Source organism: Numenius arquata, chromosome 16, assembly GCF_964106895.1.
Source record: "Numenius arquata chromosome 16, bNumArq3.hap1.1, whole genome shotgun sequence".
NCBI lineage: Eukaryota > Metazoa > Chordata > Aves > Charadriiformes > Scolopacidae > Numenius > Numenius arquata.
This window is the reverse complement of record NC_133591.1, coordinates 11,106,549-11,130,946: the sequence shown is the minus strand read 5'-3', so window position 1 is coordinate 11,130,946 and position 24,398 is coordinate 11,106,549. Positions and strand designations below refer to the sequence as shown.

At 36.2% G+C, this 24,398-nt stretch overlaps 1 protein-coding gene across 4 annotated transcripts in view; it reads left to right on the top strand.

Annotated features, from left to right (window-relative positions):
- The window catches only part of SPECC1L (sperm antigen with calponin homology and coiled-coil domains 1 like), a 58,469-nt gene that overhangs the window by 14,385 nt on the left and 19,686 nt on the right, over positions 1–24,398 (top strand). For 3 of the 4 annotated variants that reach the window (XM_074159299.1, XM_074159302.1, XM_074159301.1), the window contains 8 exons: positions 6,710–6,783; positions 7,291–7,466; positions 9,270–9,433; positions 11,106–11,197; positions 16,368–16,458; positions 18,359–18,442; positions 18,967–19,123; positions 22,669–22,771. In XM_074159299.1, coding sequence (XP_074015400.1) covers positions 6,710–6,783; positions 7,291–7,466; positions 9,270–9,433; positions 11,106–11,197; positions 16,368–16,458; positions 18,359–18,442; positions 18,967–19,123; positions 22,669–22,771 — 941 coding nt within the window. Of the gene's footprint in view, positions 1–6,709; positions 6,784–7,290; positions 7,467–9,269; positions 9,434–9,601; positions 9,626–11,105; positions 11,198–16,367; positions 16,459–18,358; positions 18,443–18,966; positions 19,124–22,668; positions 22,772–24,398 lie in introns of all 4 variants that reach the window. The other variant, XM_074159300.1, reaches the window with a different exon arrangement.

The following is a 24,398-nucleotide window of genomic DNA, read 5'->3' as shown; positions in this document are numbered from 1 at the left end:
TGGGCTTTGTAGAACCCTTCTGCACTAGGTGAAAAAAATCAAGTTGGCTTTGCTTTTCCAGTCCTGGTAGTAGTTGGTGTGGGAATGAAAACCTATGAATTGAGAATAAATATGAAATCTGATAATGCTGTTTTCAAGTTGTTTTTCAAAGTAGAAGAACGTGTAATTACAGACTTAATAATAGTGTCCTCCTTGTGCATTTTGGAGACTGGATGGTTGATTTAGTGTTTTGGTGTTTTGTTGTTTTATTTTAAGAATGCCCTCTCTTTCAAGGGGCCAGATGTTAGGAGTTACCAGGTAGCTTGAGAATGTGTATGATTAATGATTTCTCCCACCTGGAGAAAGGTGTTTTTAGTGGAGTGAATGGGTGGCCCTGAATGGAGGGTGAACGGAGGCCTGGAAAGTTACAAACGTTAGAGCTGACTTGGCAATATGGATGCATTGTATATCTCCTTCCGTGTAGATTTGCTCAAGTCTTGAAACTGATCTGTGAACCTAAAAATGAATCTGACAAACTTCAAGCAAATTATAATAAAACTATATCTGTTGACTCTTGCCACCATATAAGAAATGTTTGGGGCTTATAATGAAATTCAGGTTTACTGGTCTAGCTCTCTGTGCCTTAGTTCCCTCTCTAATCTCCAAGACCTACTCAGACATTCCTACCACAGGCTGGAATTCTGCAATTAGTCTGTATCTAAATAGGAACTTGGGCAACTGTACCCTGGCAAGCTGTGTTTGCACAGTGCTACTTACAGGATTCAAATATCTGCTATACTTTCATGGTATACGAAGATGAAACAAGATAGCAAAAAACCTAAAGCATGATCCCTTTTAACAGCAAGGGAAGTAGTCATAGAAAGGATTTTAAATTGGTCCGCTATCAAGAAAAGGTGGTGTCTTAAGCAAGCTAAATTGTTTGTTCAACTGAAGCTCAGTGTCTTCAGACATGTGGGTGTCAGTTTAATTTCCCTAAGCAGCCCTTCCTTATTTTGAAAGGCAATCACTGCTTGTCTTTACAAAATTGCTTTGAGTTTTTATTCTGCAATTTATTTTTTTTTCTCTTTCTGTGCCAAAACCAAACAGACATTTACTTGGGAGCAGGAGCTCAGGCACATGGTCAGTGGCTCTGACTTTGTTCCTGAAGCCTTTCTGTAGCAAAAACTTAAAAAGGTTGAACGCTTTTCTACTTGCATTGTTTTGTCCATTAACTGAAATACATTCATACAGGAAACAGCACCGTAGTCAAGTAAACACTTAAGTATCTGCCTACTAATACCTGATTACAAGGCAGCTCTAATTTTTAGATGCTTCTGCTTTGGGGGTACAAGCCAGTTGTCAGATATTTCACTTAAACTCGTAAAAATTCAGGCAGACAAACCTCTGCCTGGGCAGAAATTGTCAACAAAAATTGCGACAGTCTTTGTTACTCATCGCTCTTGAAATAGTTTGGAAAATTCGAATGTACTAACTGATGGCCTGTGTGATCCTTTAGGGAATAAAGCTGCATTTTAGGTATAGGGAGGAAGGAGAGTGGCGTCTAGTGGCGGTAAGGAGGAATGGCACCCGAAGACTAGTAAACTTAAAAAAAATGTTTTTCTTTGACCACTTTAAAACGCTGTTTCATTATGGGTTCATAATGAAACCTCATACAGGAGTTTCTTGGTGGTAGCCTCTAATTAATGACAGCAAAGAATAGCATCTCAGAAAATCTGGGATTTGGAGGAATTACATACAACATGTAAAAGACAATTTTAATAATTTGTATTAAAGTGACAGAAAAGCACATCTTAGTAGTAATAATTTATCTTAAGCTGATCAGACTTTTGGTCAGTTCTGGTATTCTGTCAGCCAAAGGTAAAATGCCTGTGCTTTTTTTAAATGTGGAGAATTCAGTGTAGGTTTAGGTATTATAAGGTACTAGTTAGAAGAATGGTGGTTTTTTCAGCCTAAATAACCAAGTGTAATAAAGAACCATAAAGGTTTTCTTTAGTGAAATTTTATTTTAGATTTTAAAATATAAGGAAATCTAACCCACCCCATAAGGAGAGAATTTGCTAATAGGAAAGTTACTGAGTGAATGAAAATGATGGCAAGACAACTCATAAATGACAAGTGATGGAAAATTATCACTTAAAGAATTCACAAAAGGCACACTTTACAGTTAGGAGAAAGATGCTTCACGGATGAGGTGATGAGTGCTTGTTCAACTTAATAATTAATCAACACTAAATAGTAATGTAGGAATTTGAAATGCTCTAGCACTGGTACTTAGGACACGCTTTGTTGTGGCTTTCCAAAAAGAAGCACAACAAACATATAATGAAACATTTTTCACAGTAATCTGAATATTGAACTGTCACATTTTAGCTGTTAATACATCTACCTGCAAAAACTGGGAGCTCTTTGTGAACAGTGGGATGTAAATTGCATTGATAAAAACATACGGTATATTCTTGATGTCCATCCAGATGCAGCAGGAGCTGTAGTCAGTGGCAGCTGAACTCATTACTGATAGGACAAGGAGTTTTAAGCATAGTGCTTCTGTACTGCATATTAAAATTCTAAGAAATATAAAAACATAAAGGCTATTTTAATATCCTCAGTATCGCAATGAGTAGGTGCTGGCATGGGGGTGAGGGACTGGGAGAGGGCAGGGCAGGAAGGCATCGCACTAGATGGCGTGTTTCCTCCAGTTCTCATTTCTGGCTTCGGAAAAACTTCCAGGAGTCAGGTAGCCAAGCTGTCACATTTGTCATCTTTGATGGCTTATTCTTCCAAGCAGTTAATAAGAGTCTGTGGGGAAATTTTTTCAGTGAACTGTCTTCTGATTTGCAGAAAATTTGTATCTGTAGGTTAGCTTATCAATTGTCAGATGTTTTTTCTGAAGCCTGAAAATGCTCATTGGATGTTCACTTAGCACAAGGTACATGTGCTGAACATACCAATTCTCTTATTTTGTAACTATTTAAGTCAGTAAATGTTTTGAACAAGGGTGGGTGAGCAAGAAGGTTGAGCTATCTGATGTTCGGTTGATAAATAGTTCTTTTATGGAGCTGACAGCATTAGTTTTTAATTCTCCTATATCTCATTTTGAAAAGGATCTTGACAACAGTTATGAAACTAAATTTTTACATAACCACACTAAGACCTTTTCTACTCTAGTGTTGGAAAAGTCAATTGGATGTTAGTTTTCTAATTGTTAGTACATTTTAAAAATTTTTTTGCTAATATTGGACCTTTAAAAAATTCAGCTTTCTTGCTGTATAGATCTACTGTCTGACAGTGATGAGCTCAAAAGCAAGCTTGATATGCAAATTGCCTGAGCTTTGGTATATTTGTAACCAGTGCCTCTCCCTTGTATAAGGCTTAAATTAACTGTAATGCTGGCACTACTCTGTGTAGATGTGATAATACTTAGATACCCGTTTTTAAGCTAAAAAAAAGTAAATGCTTGCCTAGTATAAGGCAAACCAATGTAACTAGTGCAAAAACTGCCCATTGTGGATTTGCTTGTGTCAGGATTACTTGATTTAGCGTTGCTTATCAGGCATTGTAATGTCATGTTTTGAAACTACTATGCATACCCGAATATTGTGTCTGTTTTGTTTTTTTTTTTTTTTTTCCCCTGAGACTATTGAAATGAAACAATTGAATGTTGATACTCATTTTTTATTCCATAGTGATAAATTTTAGCTGCCAATTATAATTAGTAAGAGTTACAGATACAGAATACAGTGATACGTTTTCTGTGGCAGCCTTACAAAATTCAGATGATTTCTTAGTTTCTTCCTTCCACCTCCATCCCTAGTTGTAATGTTTTTCTTTACCATTTGTAGTCTGGATTTCCCATAATCTATTTTTCTACCGTTTTAAAAGCAAGGCCTTGTTAAACTGTGATTTAAATCAATATAATTTTGTAATATGTAGACATAATTGAATCCTGCATTAAAACACAAGCAGCTTGCTGATTTGCCATTTCTGATTATCCTATTCATTCATCAGAATGGTCTCCTTGTTCATCACTTACCCTAAACAATAGTTACATTTCTTTTTATCTCAATGCTCTTTCTTGTCTATGCTCCTTAAAAGGAGGAGACTGGATAATGGTAGAAGAGAAGTACGTGTCCTGCCATACTGAAAATTGCAGTGTGTACAGGTGGAAAGGGTTTGTGTGTGTTAGAGAGAATCGTGGAGGTTGTGAGGCTGCAGAAGGGAAGGATACCCCAGGGCAGCTGTACAGAGAATTGCTGCCTGTGGACCTATTTTGACTACTTGAATGTTCAGGCTGTAATCGGTGGCACAATGTGAGGAACGGATTTCAGGCTGTAAGAGGTGAAATCGCTTATCTTAGTCTTAATTTCTCACTACGTTTGAAATTCGGCTGCAAATTGGTAGTTCTTTTCAGTTCCTTTTTTTATTTATTTTTTAAAATCTCTTCAATTGATTGGAGGGGAGGACTGTTTCTAACAACTGCTGTAAAATGCTCTGTATTGTTTATAGTAACTACAGAATATTCAGACCATTGTGTTTTACTTCAAAGCATAAATATACTAAAACTTAATGGTGCATTTCATATCTCACGAAAGCTCAAAACAATGGCATTACACAAGCTTTAGCTCTGGATGCATTTAGCTTCTGGTTTGTGGTTATTTTTAGACAAACTATAGCTTGCTTTTAGTAGTAGAACAGATTTTATTTTTAAAAACACATTTTCTTTGAACTGTCTTTAAAAGAGAAAATGGTCATCTGCTAGATTTTGTTTCAGAACGCTACTGAAAGCTCTTCAGGGCATGTTGACTTGCTGTCATTGGTGAAAGTTATCTAATTTGCAGTGGGTTTTTTTAAGCATGTGTTTAAAGGAAAAAAAAAAGTGGTGAGGGGGAGCGACTTTTATAACTTTGACCTAAAGCTGTGCTGACTTTAGCCTAAACAAGTTATGTGCACAGAGACAAGCTAAAAATTGGAGGGCTTTGCTTAAATAACATGGTAGCGTGAGATTTGAGTGGCACGCTCTGTTAGGCTTATCTTCAAAGCTTAAAGATCAGTTGGATGCATCGTTAAATGTACAGTCTTGTAAGGAGGAGATTAATACAGAAATATCTGTCTAATTTTAGTGTTTCAACTTTTCCAAGCCTGAAAGGTTATCATGTTTTCAGGCCAACTGAGGTTTATATCATTCTTGTAAAAAAATTAGCTGTGGCATTGAAAGCCTCTGTGCTTGGGACTGTTGAGGCAAAACTCAAGAATTTCTTCTGATGAAGAAACCAAAAGGAATTCCATGGCTGAAAAATTGAAATGTTCTTACGAGCATAGTTGAGGCTGCTTAATGTACACATCAGCATAAATTATCTTAAATCTGTTCTTAGTTTCTGTTGCATCTGATTTAAGCATTTTAAAATGCTTACTATTTTTCCACTTCATCTGCACTAGCCTCATTTTTCTTGTTAAGAAAAGCCATTTGATAAAAGACTAGGAGTACTGAAAGTACAGGCTTTCTTGGGAAGACACTGGTAGGTATTGGCAGAGCAAGTCACTTTGAATAAACCCTGGTTTACTGGTTTTCCTGAGACCTCGTACCCAAATAAAAGCACTGGAAAGTTTTTCATGTTAGAAATTGAGAGCCGCAAAACTTTACTGTATTGAGCTGTTTGTATGAACCTATATACTGATCTTCTGACTATTCAAACGTTTATTTTGCAGTTCCATAGATTTATGCCAAGGTTCTGTATTTTGAACAGCCTAAATTTATTAGGCACCTTCAGTCTTTTTGTGGAAAGACCATTGCTAATATACAGGACAAATCCTTGTTTCCAGCAGGTTTTGGAATAATGAACATGAACTGGCCTTCAGTCCAGTTGGGCCATCGTTTTTACAGTTTGGAAATAGCTACATGATGCCGTAGAAATAAAATCATCCGAGAATCCAAAGATCAGTGTTCTTCTTCATGAGTTGCTTAGTTATAGGAATGGAGTAATCAATCACATTGTCCTTGTATATTGAAAAAAGTAACAAATGAATAATAATTGCAGTAGCCAGTCTGTCAGATGCCACACGAGGAGTTGGTGGTGATCAAGCTGCATACCCTTTTGTATAGCTGCTGACAGATTTAAGGGACCATCTCTTTCATAACATGATCTCATAGACTTTTTGTCCCTTTGCTGTAAATATAGCTTGTTTCGACTTCAAATAGTAGCTTGATAGACAAGAATGTAAGATTCTTGAGGACATGAGGAGACTTTTTTCCCTGTTGCAGACGTGGCTGTGACTGATATGTCAGCTGCTTTGTGGCAGGGAGTAAACTGTGAGTCAAAAGGTGTTGTGTAGCTGCAGCTTACCTTTCAAGAGTGAAACCCGCCAGACATCCATGTCTTTAGGATCCTCCCATGTTAAATTACCTACCTTGTTTATTTGCTCTTTGTTATCGCTTTGTCATTTTAATATTGAAGGGTGGAGGAGAGACTGGGATTTGTGTAAGAATTGAGTTTGCTTATGCTGTTCCCCTCACCAGTCATAGAGAAGTGCGTACCTATTGGTGCTTTCTGTCAAATTATTTTTGCCCATACTATTTTTCTCCAGATGGCTTTGGTTATAAAGATGTATTCTCTAAGTAAGTTTTTAAAAACATTTGCAGGTTGTTTCAGTTCCTCTTTTTTAAGTAAATAGATCCCTGATTAAGATCTTACAGAGAATTTGACTTTCTTTCCAGATACAGTTAAAAAACTTCAGGACCAAAAACATGACATGGAAAGAGAGATAAAGAATCTTCACAGGAGACTCCGGGTAGGTTAAAACCTAAAAACTCAATAAATTTTAAACTTGGAATTTCATAAGACCTGCATGTGAAATTGCGAAAAGGTAATATGATTAGATGTAATACCATTAAAATAATTATTTTTGAGATACAGGCATCATATGGAAATATATTTACTAACCTACAGACACTAAAGAATTCTCAGTGTCACAAAGATGGTGTTTGGCTTCGGACAAAATGTTCCTGTGTCTTCTGATGCATAGCTTAATATTGATTTCTTTTTCTGCTCTACTTTGAACATTTTCTTTGTTTCTAGAAAAAAATTCCACAACCTTGCTAGTCTAGTTATTTCCAGCAAAACTTCTATTTAACTTGTAAGTTAGGTAGTGCCTAGTGCCAGAGATGAGTGTCTTTATCATTCCTGTAAGTTGTCTTCTGTAACAGCATAGGGAAACCATGAATAATAAGGATAATTTTTATTTTTAACTTCAAAATTCTTGCTACTGCTTTCAATTTAAAGTTTTATTTACTTATAGGAGGAGTCAGCAGAATGGCGTCAGTTCCAGGCTGATCTACAGACTGCAGTCGTTATAGCAAATGATATAAAGTCTGAGGCCCAAGAAGAGATAGGAGACCTGAAGCGTCGATTACATGAAGCTCAGGAGAAAAATGAGAAGCTCACTAAAGAGTTGGAGGAAATAAAGTCACGCAAGTATGCAAAAGACAACAGGGATATTGTCTCTTTTGCAGGGGGGCTACAATTTTGGAAATCCAGTGTCTTAACTATTCTTGAGGCTCTGAAAGTTCCTAAATCCTCTCACAGTGAGGATCTGTATTTCAACAAGCTGCTTTACGCAGGCTTTCAGGGCTCGAAATAGGTAAACTTATAAAAACAATATTTGTTTCTTTAAGTCTATACTTAATCCATCCAAGAGTATTCAGTTTGGTGCTTTTGTAAAACCAGGTTGAAGTGGAGGATTTTTCCCGTTTAACAGTTGGACGTGATTTAACTTCCCTCAGTGTGAAAATCAAGCAGTGTTGGCTTTTCTGTACCATCATTAATACTTCTTATTAGCAGCCAAGACTTTTGGTAAGGTTAAAAATACAGCTGGATTTTTACCTGAGAAGAAACCTTCTTCTAATTCTGCATATATCTTGTACTGTTGCTGGAACTAATTAAAGATGCTTTGTGTATAAAAACATTTTTCATAAAACCAATTTAATCTGTGATGTATTGTGGCTTGAATTAGGTGCTACAGTTGTTTAGAAACAGAGTTATGTGTCTTTCAGAAGTATTAAAGTCCTTCAAATCCATGTAATAGGAAGATCTTGCACAGGACCATTTGAATCCTGCCTACTTTGTCTCTCTAGGCATTGAATATGCATATAGCTTATAATTACAGTAATCATGATTGTGGTGTATATATATTAAACAATTTTTTTTTTCCATGTGGACGGGCATTCTATAGGATATAATACACTTAACACAGCTTCCAGCAGGATGTGAGATAATGCAGGCTATGGAACTTGGCGAAAAGCTGATGGTAGGAAGAGCAGACTGGTTACACTGAAAATGGAGTATTATCTGGATGAATAAGTGATGGGCGTAAGGCTTCTTATCTGAAATAAGATCGCCAAACTAAGTAATATGAACAATTCTTACTAATATATTTCAGCCAGAATTGTAATTGTTCAATTGCTGCTTGCAAGTGAACCTTTGAGGTTACAGTTGGAGTGTTGAAGGTAGAATTGGCTTGCTGATTCCAGTCAGTGTATTCATTACTGTCTATGCACAAGCATCTTTTGATATTTGATTCACTGCAGACAGAAAACAAAATGGCAACTGCATCAAACTCCTGGTCAGTGGTAGATACTGTATTGCAGGGAAGGTTTTAGGAAAATCTGTTACAGTGTCTGAAGCAAAAATCAGTCAATGTTTAATACTTGCAGACTGTAGAAAATAGGTTGCTTCAAACAAACCTTGTCTCATGAGTGACACTGAATACAGTAACCACCATAAATATTCTGTACTAAAAATCTAATTATTTTAAACGGATTCATATGCTGCCTAAAGATATATGCCAGAAATGTATTCTCACTTCCTTGGTTATTCATTCAAATTGTTTTCTGTTTATGAAGGTGGAAAAAAGCCTCTCCCCTCTGAGCTGATTATTTTCATGTGAAATGATGAAATCCTTAAGGCTCAATTTTTTCCATCCATGTGTACGTGTGGGTGTTTGAGAGACAGAAGCAGGAATTAAGCCTGAAATCAAGTATTGATTAGATTGGCTTTTCACCTGGTGCTTAAGCTGTCATATTGACAAATAGTAGGAACTTACAATGATAATTTAGGTTGATAATCTCTTTCTAAATTACAGTGGAAAGAAAACTAGGTTAATGTAATGACCAATTTGGACCATAGATTTTAATTTAGCTTCAAATTCGTGTTGCTTTTAAGACTTTGCATGTTAAAATGTTTTTAAAATGTCTTAAATGGGCTGCATGTTGATTTTAGGCAGGAAGAGGAACGTGGTCGAGTGTACAATTACATGAACGCTGTAGAGAGAGATTTGGCAGCTCTGAGACAAGGAATGGGCCTGAGTCGCAGATCATCCACCTCCTCAGAGCCAACTCCTACTGTAAAAACACTCATCAAGTCATTTGACAGTGCCTCCCAAGGTAATTATTTTCCACCAGTGTAGTAGCTGTACCAACTTACAATTTTCCATATGTTGACATGGATACTTCTAATGGCTTAGCTAAATCAAAGGTAAGTTATTTTATTGTACTGTCATGACTGGTAAGTTACGGCTGAAACAAACCAACCTAAACTAGATTACACAACAGATTGTTCACTGCAGTTAAGTGCAAGCATCCTTTTTTTGTCTTGTCTTTATTTTTTCTTTACTGTCGCATTGCCAATGACTCATGTGCTGGATGCTTTGATTCACTGCTCCTGTATATTAGAAATACATAAACACATATTACACACATAATCATAGCTGGAAGCACAGCTGATTTGAGCCTGACTGTTAAAATGTGAATTTAATATGCCAAATTAAGCATTCTAAAAGCCATGTAATAGCTAGAGCAGAGTTTGTTTCTTTTAATAGCTTATATTCTTATAGTCCAAGTGCTGATGATGGTTAAAATAAGGTTCAGCCAGTATCACCTATTAAAAGATATAGGGAGTAATTTCTAAAATGAAAGGGATCTCGCTGTTGAGACAATGGACTTTACTATAATTCTCTGATTGTGGAAACAGGTGCTGTTGTCCTTCTCTATAGATGAGTAGAATAAGGAATACAAGTAATTATCCTGAAATGGGGAACACTCGGGTTTTACCTTTGACTACATATGAGACCTTGTATGGATTAAAATATTTCCCTTGCCAGGCCTCTTGGCTTTGAATATCATTTACAATAGTGTCACTGTAAGTCTCTGATGTAAAAAGGCTTGGCTGGAAGAAGACTATATGGCAAATCTATTTTCAACTGCTTATAACGTGAAAAAATACTGTCATAGAAGTATCTCTGCATTATTTGGTGATTCTGTAAATGACTATTTCCATAATTGTTCTCTTTGTTCATAGGTATTTACAATGTTTTACAGTGTTAATTTAGAAGCTTTTTAAAATCTGTTATTGGATAAAGGTGCTTTCTTGCCAGCGTTAGCTTGGTGAAATGATAAATCATCTCTCCCTTCTTTTTAACCTTTTATTTCAAGCTGCTGTCTGTCATCTTCCTCAGCATTCATGTCTAATCATGCTGTTAAATAATCAGATGATTGATTCACCAATTCAGTATTTGTCTGTTTTCACACATTTCACACATTTGAAAAGCGAGATTTCTAAACATGTCATTTGTTTAATCCCAAAATTCCAGGGACTATCTTTACCTTTATAATATGTAGTACTTGTTGACTTTGATTGGAAACTAGAGCAGAGAAGCAGGTGATCATAGGTTATATTTCTTGTCTTACTGGCAGACCCAGGAGCCTGCTACCATCTCTTTAATTATCAGGAGATCAGAAAACTAGTAATGCCATCATTTACATCTGCCAGGGTGATAGTATCCTGCACCTTAGCCTTGTCCACCCCCAGTAAACTTATGGTTTTACCATGGATGATATATTCAAGACAGAAACTTAATGTAATTACAGAGGAGTAAATGTGTAGGCATACTTTTAAATTATTTTGCAGTCAGTTACTAATTGAAATTCTGAAAGATGTGAACTGGTAAAACTAGTAATGTAAAAGTACAAGGAGAGAGTTTGCTGTAACAGCCAGTCTTCTGTTTCACTGCAAAACAGTACAATGCTCACGATGGCTTCCTTTCTGTGTTCCTGCTAGTTCCAAGCCCTGCTGCTGCCACAATTCCTCGCACTCCCCTGAGCCCAAGTCCCATGAAAACTCCCCCGGCTGCTGCTGTATCCCCTATGCAGGTAGGTGTTTTATAACTGCACTTAATCCTTCTTTGTAAAGAAGAGCATGTGAAACTACAGGTGGTAATATACGAATATCGGCTGACTTTGTGGGACATGGTGATAAAATGTTGCCTCAAGTAAGTAATTACTAAAATGTTCAGTCTAACAAAAGAGTCATTCACTGAGAACCATGTTGTAAATACAAGATTTGGCATAATTTGGAAGTTCTTGTTAAATATTCCCAACCGATACTGTTCCTGTGCTACTGAGAAGCATGGGAGAAAAACTTTATCTGCATTCCTTAGTTTTAGAGTTGCTGTTTGTCAGTTCTTAGTCCTGTGCCTGGCACGGAAATAGCAGTAATCCCCTTTGGGCAATGGACAGACCTGTGCAGAATCTGTCAGCAGTCATCAGTATAAATGTATCCCATGTTGCATAGGCTTTTGATACCAGACCTGACCAGAGAGGAATGAAATCATTCTGAATTGATTACCTTTGTTCATTTTGTACTGGCTGAGAGTTTGGCCAGTTAGTGATTGTACTGTGTATTTTGTCCTGTCCCCTCTGAAGCTTTGTCCGTTTGTTCAGCTGCGACAGGAGCCTGGGTATGCGAAGATTGCATCATCAGTACTGTAATGCCCAGCTTTATAGATCACTGTGGCTTTTATTATCTCACTAGATGTGTGAAGTGAGATTTCGGTGAAAGCCAACAAGTTTAAGGGCAAAGCAGATGGGACCAGATTCACAAAGAAAAATCAAATAATATACTATGTTTTACTCCTTTAATGTCAGTAATTCTCCTATTGCCTTCAAGATATTATTTACCAGAAGTAGCAAAAATTGATTTTTACTATAGGTCAGCTTATTGTTTCGGTAATAAATCCTCTCTGTGTGAAGTGAAGAATCTATATGCATATTAGCTTTTAGTGCTCTAGGAACAATACCTGGAACAAACTGACTGTTCTCCTGTGCTCAGACTAGTGCAGCTTTGATTAATTTAAAAGTGAACTTCATAGAACAAATAGCCTCAAAGCAGAGAGAAAGAATTAAATGTTTTTGTGAGAGCTTCTGCTACTTCTAGTGGCTCAGTCGCTCTTGACAGCAGTTTTCTAAAATCGTTAAGTGTGACAAGTTCCCTGACAGATGCTTTGTTCCTATTGATCTGTCTTTATATTTCTGTTTATTTCTGAGCTCTCGTAGGAAGAGGCACATTTAATCTCATGTTCTAAAGGGCTAGACCAGAGCTCTGGCAGACAAAAGAGTTTTTGAATGAAGCCTAAGGCTTATTTCACTTTATTTACCTGTAAATTAACCATGAATCAAAGTAGTATCTTAAAATACTGCAAACCTGCTCAGGTTTACAGCTCTCGTGTTGATGTTCTCAATCTGCCAGAATTACTTGAATTTTGAATTCTACTTCTGGTACAGAACCAAGTCATTAACAGCTGGATACTCATTAGTGGGAAACATGGCCTGAAAAACAGGAGGGCGTGGAAATGAAAACAGCTGCTATTGTCTTTTTGAAGATAGGTGGTTTTCTTGAAAATATTTGTAATTATCCAGAAGGCAACTGGGTTTTCTGACCTCAATTTCGGAAGTTGCATTTAAAGATTATTTTCTGTTCAAGAGAGAAGGGGGTTGGGTTCATCATCTTTTTCATCATCTTTTCCTTTTCTTTATTTTACTACCTTGTTTGGTACTGTTGTGTTTATGCAAATTGTTTTTTTTGTCTGTGGTTTTTACTCTCTTGCAATTGAAAAGCGAGATTTTAATGTCACTGTGTGAGTTGGCCTATTGGCTCCCACCTGACAGAATTCATCCCTGGTATAAGTCAAGGTGGAAGGGTTGATCTCTGTATGGGTGTTGCAGCGCTTTTATTGCTAATCTCAGTTGCTGTTACATGCTATCACAGGGGAAATATTTACATGGGCACTTACTGAGAAACTGGCACAATTTTGATATTATGATAAGATGGATTGGTTGCAAAAAAGATTCTCCAACTACACATGCATCAACATGTACCCTCTCTGAATTGTGTGTATCACTTCATTTTTGTGTTGGACTGCATCATGAATTTCCTCATCTTGGAGAGTTTTTGTTTGTTTTTCTTTACAGTAATATGCATATGTATAAGGAGATACATCCTTGGATACATTTTTGCAACTGAAAACAAACAAAAAACCCCTTTCTGGCTTCAGTCCAAGCCCACAGTGGACCATTATGTTATTTAGCGCTTTTATATTTATTTATACTGCAAAACAATTTAGGAAAAGAGGTACAAAGTGAATGCTCTTCAGAATGTAAACCCAACCCCGCTGGGTTAGCCCAAAGCCGAACTGGTCTGGTGTTGCCACTGGGAGTGACCAAAGCAGATGCCTGGGGAGGAATAGAAAGACAAGGAAGCGTATCTGCTGCTTTCCCCGAGTACTTTCTTTTTCTGTTTCATATTTAAAAAAAAAGGGAGAGAACTAAAAAGAGTCATCAGTAGCTAGCAGAAGCTTTATCTTCAAATTAGAAATGGCTGTGAGAAAGTAACTGTTGATCTTAACATCTTTAACTTTATCTGTTACTGTAATTATGTTACAATGTGACTACTACGTAAAAATACGTTATTTAACTCTATGAATGATTTTCTTTATACGCCACATCAAAAGTGGTCCTTAAAGTTTCTAGCATTTTCTTCTGCTAGATCTCAATGTAGGATGAATAAGAGGAGGATCACAGATTGCAAAGCATCTTTAGTAATTTCTGTCCCATTAGTAGCCTTCATGAATAGCTTCAAAAGCACAGGATTCCTCCAAACTTTTGATTCTTTCAATTAGTGTTGAGGAGTTTGAACACTGGTATAAATCACAAATTGTGTTTAGCAGTTAAGTGACTTTTACGATGTATTTCTAGTTGAAGAAAAAAAGTTATTTATAAAGTGATTGGTAGAATCCATACATGTTTGATTGCACATCAGATGTGTTTTTGTTTTGTAAGTAAATGAGGAATGGCTGATTTGCAAATTCAGCAGAGGCTCAGCTAAACAGAAAAGTTTCTAACACTTGTAAAAGGAAAAGTTATTCTCCAAGAGACTTGTGCAGTAGTACTATATAGTTATTGCCAAGCAGAAGTAGATAAACATTAGTTGGTTCACTTTCCTCTAATTTGCTGTGTATTAGGCACTACGTTGCTGCTGGTAGTTGTAAGAGTAAGATATGTAATAATGAACTAGCAACAGTGAGAGTAAGCCCCATCTGCAGTGTCAACAGGAGCAAAAAGACAAACAGTTTGTTTTATAACAAGGAGACAAGACCAGTACAGAGCAAGTTATCAGCTGAGTAATACAACCACTTTCTGACAATATCCGTAAAGGATGTTTGTTTTTAAGTGGTATCCGGAAGCTGAGAAAGTGATATAGGTACATGGTTATCCAGCACTGGGCCTGCTTTCTGCATACCTGTGTTTCCTGGATGAAGTTCTGTATTACACGGTCTTGCTAATGACAATCCCAAAGCTAGACAAAATGATAAAATGGAATGTTTTGCTTTTAACCTCATTATCTAACTCTATTGTGGTGGTTTCCTTTTTTGGGGAGAGGCTCTCACTTTGGTAGCGTCCTTGTCCTTTTAAAAGAAAAAATAATTCCTAGGTGGGTGAAGTGAACTTTAAAGTTAATGCAAGTTTGAAATACCAGTTCTTATGGGAAGCTGTTGTAGCCACTTCTGTACATAGCTCACAATTGCAGTCACTTTCATCTGTGCTTTTAAAGGAATGATCTTTGTTGTGTACGTGCAGGACTTTTGAGATATAAAGTGATGAAAGTCTTCAAGCTATATTTTGGAGTTAGATTCTTAGATGGTTGGCAGTTGTTTTCTCCATTTGATTTCTAGCGCTGGCACAAAAGCGTAAGTATTTTGAGCCTAAATGATGAACAAGTAGCCCTGTAATCCTGCCTGTGCTACAGGACGCTGCAAAGTATATGCTGTTAACTTTCTTTAATCACAATTTTGAATTTTTCTGTCTTGCCTACATGATTTGGCATGAGAAACATCTGACCTTTATTATCTTATGAAGATAAGGTTCATTTAACCTTCTCATCTAAACTTAGGCCAGATTGAGACCTGAAAGAGTTTTCAGGATACACACATTACTGGACTGATTGTGATTGAATACAGGAATCTATTAGAAAGGACAGGGTGAATAAAGAATATACTATAATTTGCAATAGGCTCTTTGAAATTATTAATTAAAAAAAATATATATATAATTGTAGATGCTCTTCCCTGACTCTTCAGCATCTGAATATGAGTTTCAGTAAGTTGAAAGGTAACTATTGCAGTGCACACTTCATTTGTGTGATACTAAAATGCTTATTTCAGTGCTATCCAGTGGTTAACTGTTGTGTGCGAGACCTAACGCATCTGTGATCATGTACTTGCACTTCAGGCTGCCTAAAGCCATGCATTGGTCATTATTTTACATAAAACTTGAAAAAATTAATTTCGTAGCTAGTTTAGAGCAGAACAGAAATTGTGACCTTAGAAAGAAAAAATAATTATATTTGTATTTTGTTACATATTTGAAAATACTTAGCAAAACATCTCTCCAGTTTTTTACAGGCATCTCAGTTAAATAGGTGGTAACAAAAGCTGTTGACGTTCTGAATAAAAAAATGTTTTATTCAGTAAGGTTTTTATTAGCAACAGGTAGTTCATGTCACTACATCCAATACACTGTTGTCCTAGTCTTCCAACAAAAGCCACAAAGCTATAGGCATATGTTAATAAGACAAATCAAGCACTGAAATCTTGGCTACATATAGGTGGTTGTATTAGTTTAAATAAACACATCAAGTTTAACCAGAACAGGTTTGTACAAACAAATTATAAATGAACATGAAAAATAATACAAAAACTGCAGAGAGTTTATAACTTTAATTTGCAACATTGGTTTGAGGAACAGGTTTAAGTTTAAAGATGTTACAATATCACTGCATAGTGTGTGTATATACATTCAGATTGACAAAAGCAACAGGTAAGAGGACACGCTGTTTTTCGCTAAGTATTTTTAAAGGTTCTTTTAGGATTTTAGTTACTTTAAATCAGTAATAATGTCATATCTGAGTTTCTAAAGCTGATTTTGTAGTTCCATGTTTGTTTTTTACCTTCACATTACGTTTGATGCAAGTATTTTTCCATTTCAGAGGCATTCTATAAGTGGACCAATCTCGGCTTCAAAACCCCTTGCTACGCTGACGGACAAAAGACCAAGCTATGCTGAAATCCCTGTTCAAGGTAAAATCCAAGTACATTAAACTTTGGTTTTGGCAATGCAATTAATACTTTTTTATTTTATATTGTTTAGTATCCAAAGTATTATCATATTATATACTTTTTATTACCATAATATTTTCATAGAATCATAGAATATTTCAAGTTCAAGTTTTTATTACTTGTGTTTCATCACATGTGGTGGCACATCATAAAGATATTTTCTTGAATTTTCAGCAAAACCATGATTGCATCCTAATAACTCAGCATTATTCTAACAGTTATTAATGGGTGCATAAAGTGAGATCACTTGCAAAATCAAGACAAGATGATTTCAGGGACATGTCTTACAGCTGTCTTCCAGATATTAAAAATACCTCTGGAGTTACATTATGTATTGTGTGGTTGGGTTTTTTTCCCTCCCCAAAATGAAACAAGGATGATGGTTGGCATTGCATCGCATGTGAATAACAAAATATAAACTTAATGAGTATTGAATCTTCAGGAGCCAGATTGAAAAAATTGAATGGAAATAAATTGAGTGTTGATTTATCTGTTTCCCAATATTTCCCTGTTCTGTGAACTTTGTTTTGTCTCTCAAAACACTGTTCACAATGTGCTCTTCCTGTGAGAATGAATGGCTATCATGTGTTGGGTGTAGCTCTCTGATTTATGCCTGCTTTAGGGTGGTTTTTTTGTAGATGTTTCTCAAGATAATCCCCATATGACTCCAGGCTGAATATTTCCTCTGAATTTGGTATTCCTGAGGTCTGATGGTTTCTAAAGCGTTGGTTGTTGCCTTTTTTTTTTTTTTTTTGTAGCACTTCATAATAGTCTGTATGTGCCAGATTTCCTTCTTGCTTTTGTTGAATGCATATTGAGGTTATTTGTACAATGCAGTTGGAGTTTTAATTTTAGAAACTTGGATATTTTTAGGAATGTTGAAATGCCTTTCCAAGAAGATAGTTTAAGATTCTTTAATTGTTAGAGAGTTCATGGCTAGACATAAGCTTAAAAACAAAAGGAGCGGTATGCTTTATGTAGTTCTTGTGTTTTCATTTTAGTCAGTTAATGCAGGAACAGGACTGAATTCAAATAGAGAATGTGCCAGACAGAATTCCTGTTCACAACCATATATATTTTTAAAGTATCTCTGTAGCAATGTATGTTTCTTATGTCATGTTTTCAGCTAATGAATGGGGTCTTACTTTTTTAATCCTCATTCTTCACTTTCATGGGGTGTTTTGTATTCAAATTACTGCCTTCTAAGTGTTTCTACATAGGAATATGTAAACCTTTTGTCTACAGTCTAAACATTTTATTTGAAGGAATATTTCTTCAATAATAGGAAATGGATTTGATCTGATGCTACAGAAAATTAATTTTGTTGTAGTTTGATTTTACTCATTGTCAGTAGACAGAACTCCTGTATCTCTACAATATGTAAAGGCACCTTTTTGATTCCGCTGCATGGGGGAGGAAAAAAAACCCACGTTTTTCTTTAAAAAATAAAACAAAACCCAACCCAAAAAACCAAAGGAAAAAGAAAATCATGAGGGACAAAGCAATCTGCTTTACCAATCCACATTGTGAATGGCATATAGAATATTTTTGGCCATGTGCTAAATGGGGATTCCTTGCTCAGCCTTTTGGTTTAACAATTCATTTTTTATAGACCAGGGCATGTGGCTTAGTAAGAGGCATTGGGGAAAAAGGATTAAGGAGGTCATGATGTATTCATAGTGATCTGTATTGGTAATAAGCAAATTTAGTCCTTCTCTTTCATATAGATAAAATCGGTTCCTCTCACTAAAACAGCCGAACTCAGTCACTGGTAGACAATATTCATGACTCATACTTAAATGTCTTACATTTAACTGGAATCTTTGTTAATGATGTTCTCTCTTCTTTTTTTTTTGTCTAGAACATTTGTTGAGAACATCTTCTACCAGCAGGCCAGCGTCTTTGCCAAGAGTACCCGCTATGGAAAGTGCCAAATCTATTTCTGGTAATACCATGTTTTATAGATTATTAGTAAAATCAAGAACTCTCATTTCAATACCGTACCTACAGATACATTTTACTTTTTCAAGAGAAAACTTTGTTCTTCAGACCATAAAGCTCTTACTAAAAAAACCCTCTATTCGGATATTTGGAATAGCTTATTTTTCAGTGTTCGACTTTTCGGGAAAGAAGCTAAAGTCTAATGCTAAAATCATATTCCCTTTTGTTGCATTAAGTGGAACTGAATAGATTATTTTTTTTAACTGCTAATCTCGTTATTGTTGCATATATGACTTGTACCAACACACCAGATGGATGAGTATGAATCACGCACATAACAATTGACTTCTATGTCATCTTTCCTTATATTACAAATTTTCTTGAAAGTATCAAGAAAAATGTTGAAACCTAGTATTGCATATGGGTTTCCATGCCTGGTTTCTGAACTGATACTCGTCAGAGAGCAAGAATGAGTTTGAAAGGTTTTATGTTTGCAAATTATAAATATATGGACATTTTCCCACTTAGTCTCTCGAAGAAGTAGTGAAGAAATCAAACGGGATATCAGTGCACCTGATGGAGCATCTCCAGCATCTCTCATGGCAATGGGTACCACCTCACCACAGCTCTCACTCTCATCTTCTCCTACAGCGTCAGTCACCCCTACAACCAGAAGTCGAATAAGGTAAAACCCCTTTTTTGCAATGCACTGAAATGTGTTAATTTCATAGCTATCTGTCTGCATATATCTAGTGTATAATATTGGCACTGTGACTGCAGACTCTAATGCCACCCATACAATAATGATCTTTAAATCTTTGGGAGCTTCAGAAAGTGTTTTCTGCAGCTCAGTGTATTAAAAGTTAGACCAGTAGTTAGGCTTTTAGATCTGATGAGGTTAATACCAAAACTTTATGCTCCACTAGAAAACCAAGCTAAGTCATGTCACTACGTAATAGTGTTATATCAGTTCAAAATACTATGAAGCCAAATTCAAGAAATGAGCTTATGTTATGGCGTGTTGAACAAATCTCTCAGAGTGGCTTGGACCCAAGGAGACCCCATGATAAACCTTAACTTCTGAAATTGCAGCTGAAGACAAAAAGCAGCATGACTAGGTCTTAATTCCAGACACTGGCAAGTCTTCTAAATAGCCCTGAGTGAATGGGCCTGGGTTATTTGTCCCACAGATGAAATCATAATGCGAGTCTAAGTAACAAATGGCCAGGCAATCCCCTTTCATTAGTAAGATAAAGAGATAAGTCTGTGATAAATTTAAAACTTTTCTATCTGTAGTGTTATCAGTCAAAGGACTTCAAAGTGTTTAAGCCTCGTGTTATGCAAGTGAAGTATGTACTTAGCCCTGCTTCATAGATTGGGAAAACGGCAGACAAAGGTTAGATCCCTTTCTTGAGACCATTTAACACAGAGCTTCCTGACAAAACTTTAGTACAGCAGAAATATTAAATTCTTAATGTTCTGAAACATTTGCAATATGTATTAATTACATTATAAAACTGTGAAGTTATTTACAGGTGTGGGTGCTATTGAGAATTATTTCCCTGAAGTCAGCTGAGGTGTCCCTCACTGCTGCTTTCCTTTCACTGTGCAGAAGAGTTTGGGTCTGTGGGTACTTCACCAGCAGCAATTAATAGTGTGTGGTAGCACTTAAGTTTAGACCAAGCACATCCAGAAACTTAAAAAAAAAAAAGACAAAAACACCTGTATATGGGCTTTGAACTGGTAATACATAAAATTGCATTGATGGCAGCCTGCAGATTATAGGAAATAGCGTGGCATTCCATGGTAAAATTGTACAGTTACGTTTATGATACTGTTACTCTGCTGCTCGAGCACTGAGTGCAATGCTAAGTGCTACAAGAAGACTTCCCAGTGGAAGCTGCAGCAGCGGGTGTGTGGTGATGAGTGCGCTCTTTGGAACGGTCCTCAGAATGTCGCTGCTGGACTTCAATTTGTTACGTGATCGGGTTTCTCTTTTTTCCCCTACCTTTTCCTGAAAGTTGTTGTAAAATAAACAGTTATTGCTGTAGTTCACTAAAACAAATACCTGCAGTTTACTGTTCCCTGTTCTAGTTGAAACTTCCTTGGCTCTTTGGTTTGGAATACAGTTGGCCTAATATACTAACTTGTAAGACTTGTATGTCAAACCATTTCTCATTGTCTCCATACAACTTACACTAATTTATTTTCTTCAGCAGTGTTTTCAAAACTGTGAGAATCTGGTATAAACCATGTGCTCTTACTGGAATTTGAGAACAGGCTGTACAGCTCTCATGGCTAAACAGTGTGTTTAGCGTAAAGAGAAGGAGCTTTTCATTTGAGTTCTCGTATGTTGTCCTGAATCTCTGCTCTGAAGTTCTCGTAGTGTTGCATAATCTTTGTTGTAGATTGAATATGCGATCCCATTATTATTTGTTTCAATCACCAGCGAAAAAAATACATCCGTTTGGATAGTTGAAATGTGTGCTGATTTAAGAACTGAAGTACAGAATTTCTTGAAGCATCATTCTGGCTGTGTGGTACCTATGAAATTTAGATACAGTAACCTATTCGGATAATTTCTTTCCTATTTAAAATAACACAATTAGCATCTTCTTTGTCACATTGAATTGCTCTGAAATTAGCAGTTGGGTTTGAAGGCTCACACTGCTGTCTTTCATGCTGAAAGGCACTTACTGTTTCCTGTTCTGATATGCATATATTTTCATGGATGTCTCAAATGCCACCACTGATACCTCTTTCTAAGCAACTTCGAGATCTTGCCATCTGTATTTCAGTGAAGATTGACCAACCAAACTGCAATACATATATTTAAGATTAGTGCCTTAGAACATTTTGTTGTATGTTGGCACATGTTCTCTTCTTTTGAGTTGAGTGACAGATGCTGATACGTGGAACATTCTCTGGTGTTCTGTTGGTAGCACACTTAAGTGAGGAATCTGCATTCCCTGCATGCTTTCTTTTCCTAGCAGGACCTGAGGAATTGCCACCTGTAAAACTGTAGCAGATAATCCACTGAAGATATTCTGTATTTCCACATTCCACCCCTCTTTTCAATCACCTAGTGGGTTGTAAAGAACAAAGAGTTTAGGGTTTGAGAGTGAATGCATACAATCTCTGTGTCTTTTTGGAAATGCCCGAAAGGAGTAACTTACGGTATTATCTTTGTTGTTGTTGTGAGAATCCTGCTTATATCTGCATAGAACTCTTTAAAAAATGGCAGATGAGGAAATCTTTGCAGTATAGATACACTGATAGTTACCTTAATTTAATTTCCCAAATGGAAATTATTAAAAATAAGAACAACTACTGGCACAATTAGTGCGGTAACTAAGCTCCATAATAGTGTAATACTTAGTCTTTTTGTCAGAGCTGTTCACTACATTATCTGTTGAAATATTGAATCAAGTAACTAGGCCACTACAAAAGTATTAGCCTCTATAATATATATTTCTTTAATCGAAGCACTCATTTTTGTAAGCCTGGTAAAGGGATATAATGTAACGCTCATATGAAAAACTCGCCAACCTGGATATATTCATTCTTTTCTTCCCCAGTCTTTCCTTAAAGAAAAAATGACTTAAGATAGCTTGGCAGACTGGAAGTGAAATTAATTGTTAGCTTTTATTGGTAATTGAATATTCTTATTTGAAAAAGGTGAATCATTATTGTGCCAGTATATCAAATGGCAGATCAGCCTAGTTAGAGCTCCTCCCTCTTTTTAAAGAACTCCAGATCTCAGGCAAATGTTCTGTTAATAATGGCGTGCTGCTAATATGCAAACTTGTTTCAAGGTGACATTTGTAATCAGCCATGAGATGCAAAAGAGATAGCATCAGTTTATTCTCTTTCTAAATACAAAATAAAGTCACTTGAGTTAGCTTAATGGTTTGAGCTGAAACTTACTGTGTTGTGAGTTTAATTCTCTGAACTCTTAGAAAAATTATCATTGGGGTTGAAAGACCTAGAAAAAGAAAAGGTTTAATTTAAAGGAAAAAAAAGGATGATTTACTAAGGAAAGAATTACTCCAAAATAACTTTTAAGTCTCTGCAGGTATTTCTGTGTATTCTGGTTTTCAGTCAGTAGTGATGTACCCTATTATTTTCACTGTGACAATAATTTGCTGGTTTTTTAGGCTTTTACAATAGGTATTTCTGTTGCAAAATACACATTACAAGCTCTAAGTTGCCCTTCTGCTTTGTTCCTAGGGAAGAGAGGAAAGATCCCTTGTCTGCCCTAGCAAGAGAATATGGAGGATCCAAGAGAAATGCCTTGCTGAAGTGGTGCCAGAAAAAAACAGAAGGCTATCAGGTAACTAGAGCCGTTTAACGTAGCAAACTTCTAGCTGCAACACATCAGAATCTGCCAATGGCATAAACCAGGCTGCTCCACAGTTGACTGCATAGATTGCAATGGCACTGGTATGTACTGTACTCTCTTCTTGGAACACATGCTACAAGTCCTAACCTAACTAACATTAATAGCTCTTTAGTCACTTTGCTCCATGTTGGTAATAGTTTCTTTCTTAAGGAGGCAGCTGACCTCCTATTGAGGCACTTCAAAACAACCTTTCACACTTTTGAAACTGTAACTGAAACTTTAGCAACTTAAGGTTTAAATTAATGTTTCCAAAATGCAATTACAGTACTATTTCTCGGATTTCAGAGATATTTTTTTTTATAGGTAATTACTGTAGTTTTATTTGGATCTTTCAGTGTGCTCCCATTTAGTCTCTATTTACAGACAGTTTGTTTTGTGAAGGTTGCATTGTCTTGCATTTTGAACTTGGCTTTCTACGTTGGTTCCAGACTTTTTTTTTTTTTTTTCAGTTAGTCCAAATGTTATCAGAAGCCAAAAGAACTAACAAGATAACTATCCAGAGTTCTTCTGATTACATTATTTTTTCAAAAGAATAGTGGCTTCAGCAAACTAAACCAGGATGTTAATAGTCTGACCATGATGTATTTGTTTGGTTAACTTGTATTGAAAGTATTTGGAGTTCCCAACACAATCCTCAGTTTAAGAACTTTACTCTTTCCATGACTTGAGACTCACAATGCAGGAGGAAGTTGAGAGCCGCATAACAGGATGATCGCCCATCCATAGGAAAAGTCGTCTTTCAGTACAATGGACAGGCTTGTGATATAAGCCCTCCCCCCTCTTCCTGTGGCACGTCTAGCACCAAACTGTGCTATTTCTGAGGATAAGCTTCTTTGTGGAAAGAGCCTTTCTCCTTCCCCACATTTTAAAAAAGGCAGGATGTTATATTTCTTTATAAATCCTCTAAAACTGAATGCAAAAATATTTTCCCATATTGTCTTGAAACGAAAGATGAATTTGACAGATTCCTTATCTGATTAGGAAAAGTAATGGAAAGTATTCCAAACTTTTCATTCTATAGTTTTGTGCACATGCAAGAGCACGCTTTTGTTTATATAGACTGCTACTTATAATTACTTGAGTTTTATGAACACTAATAGAAGAATAGGTTTTGAGACTTATTGCACTTGCTTCAACAACTGTAATATGGTTTTCTGCTTGTGTTGCTACTGAGAAACTGTAGCATATAGCGTCTCTAGAACCACTGTATGCCTTCTTTTGAAAGAGTAAGATAATATCAGGAGGTTACATTAAGTTAGCTTTTTGAGAAGAATGTCTTTTGCTCTAGGCACACTCATTTTTCATTTCTTAATTGTACAGAATTTGATTATTTTCAACATCCCCTGAAATTCGATTCTGGTTGAATACCATGTTAGTGGTGTTCTAATGTTTTAAATGTATCTGGCATTGTATTCATTGTGAGTAGTGCTTATTCAGCTTTCTGGCATCTCAACAACAGTATCAATACCAGATAAGGAACTTTTTTCTCTCTTTCTTTTTTTTTTTTTTTTTGAAGTTGAAGCTTTGCTTGGTTTTCGTTTTACTTTAAAATGATGTG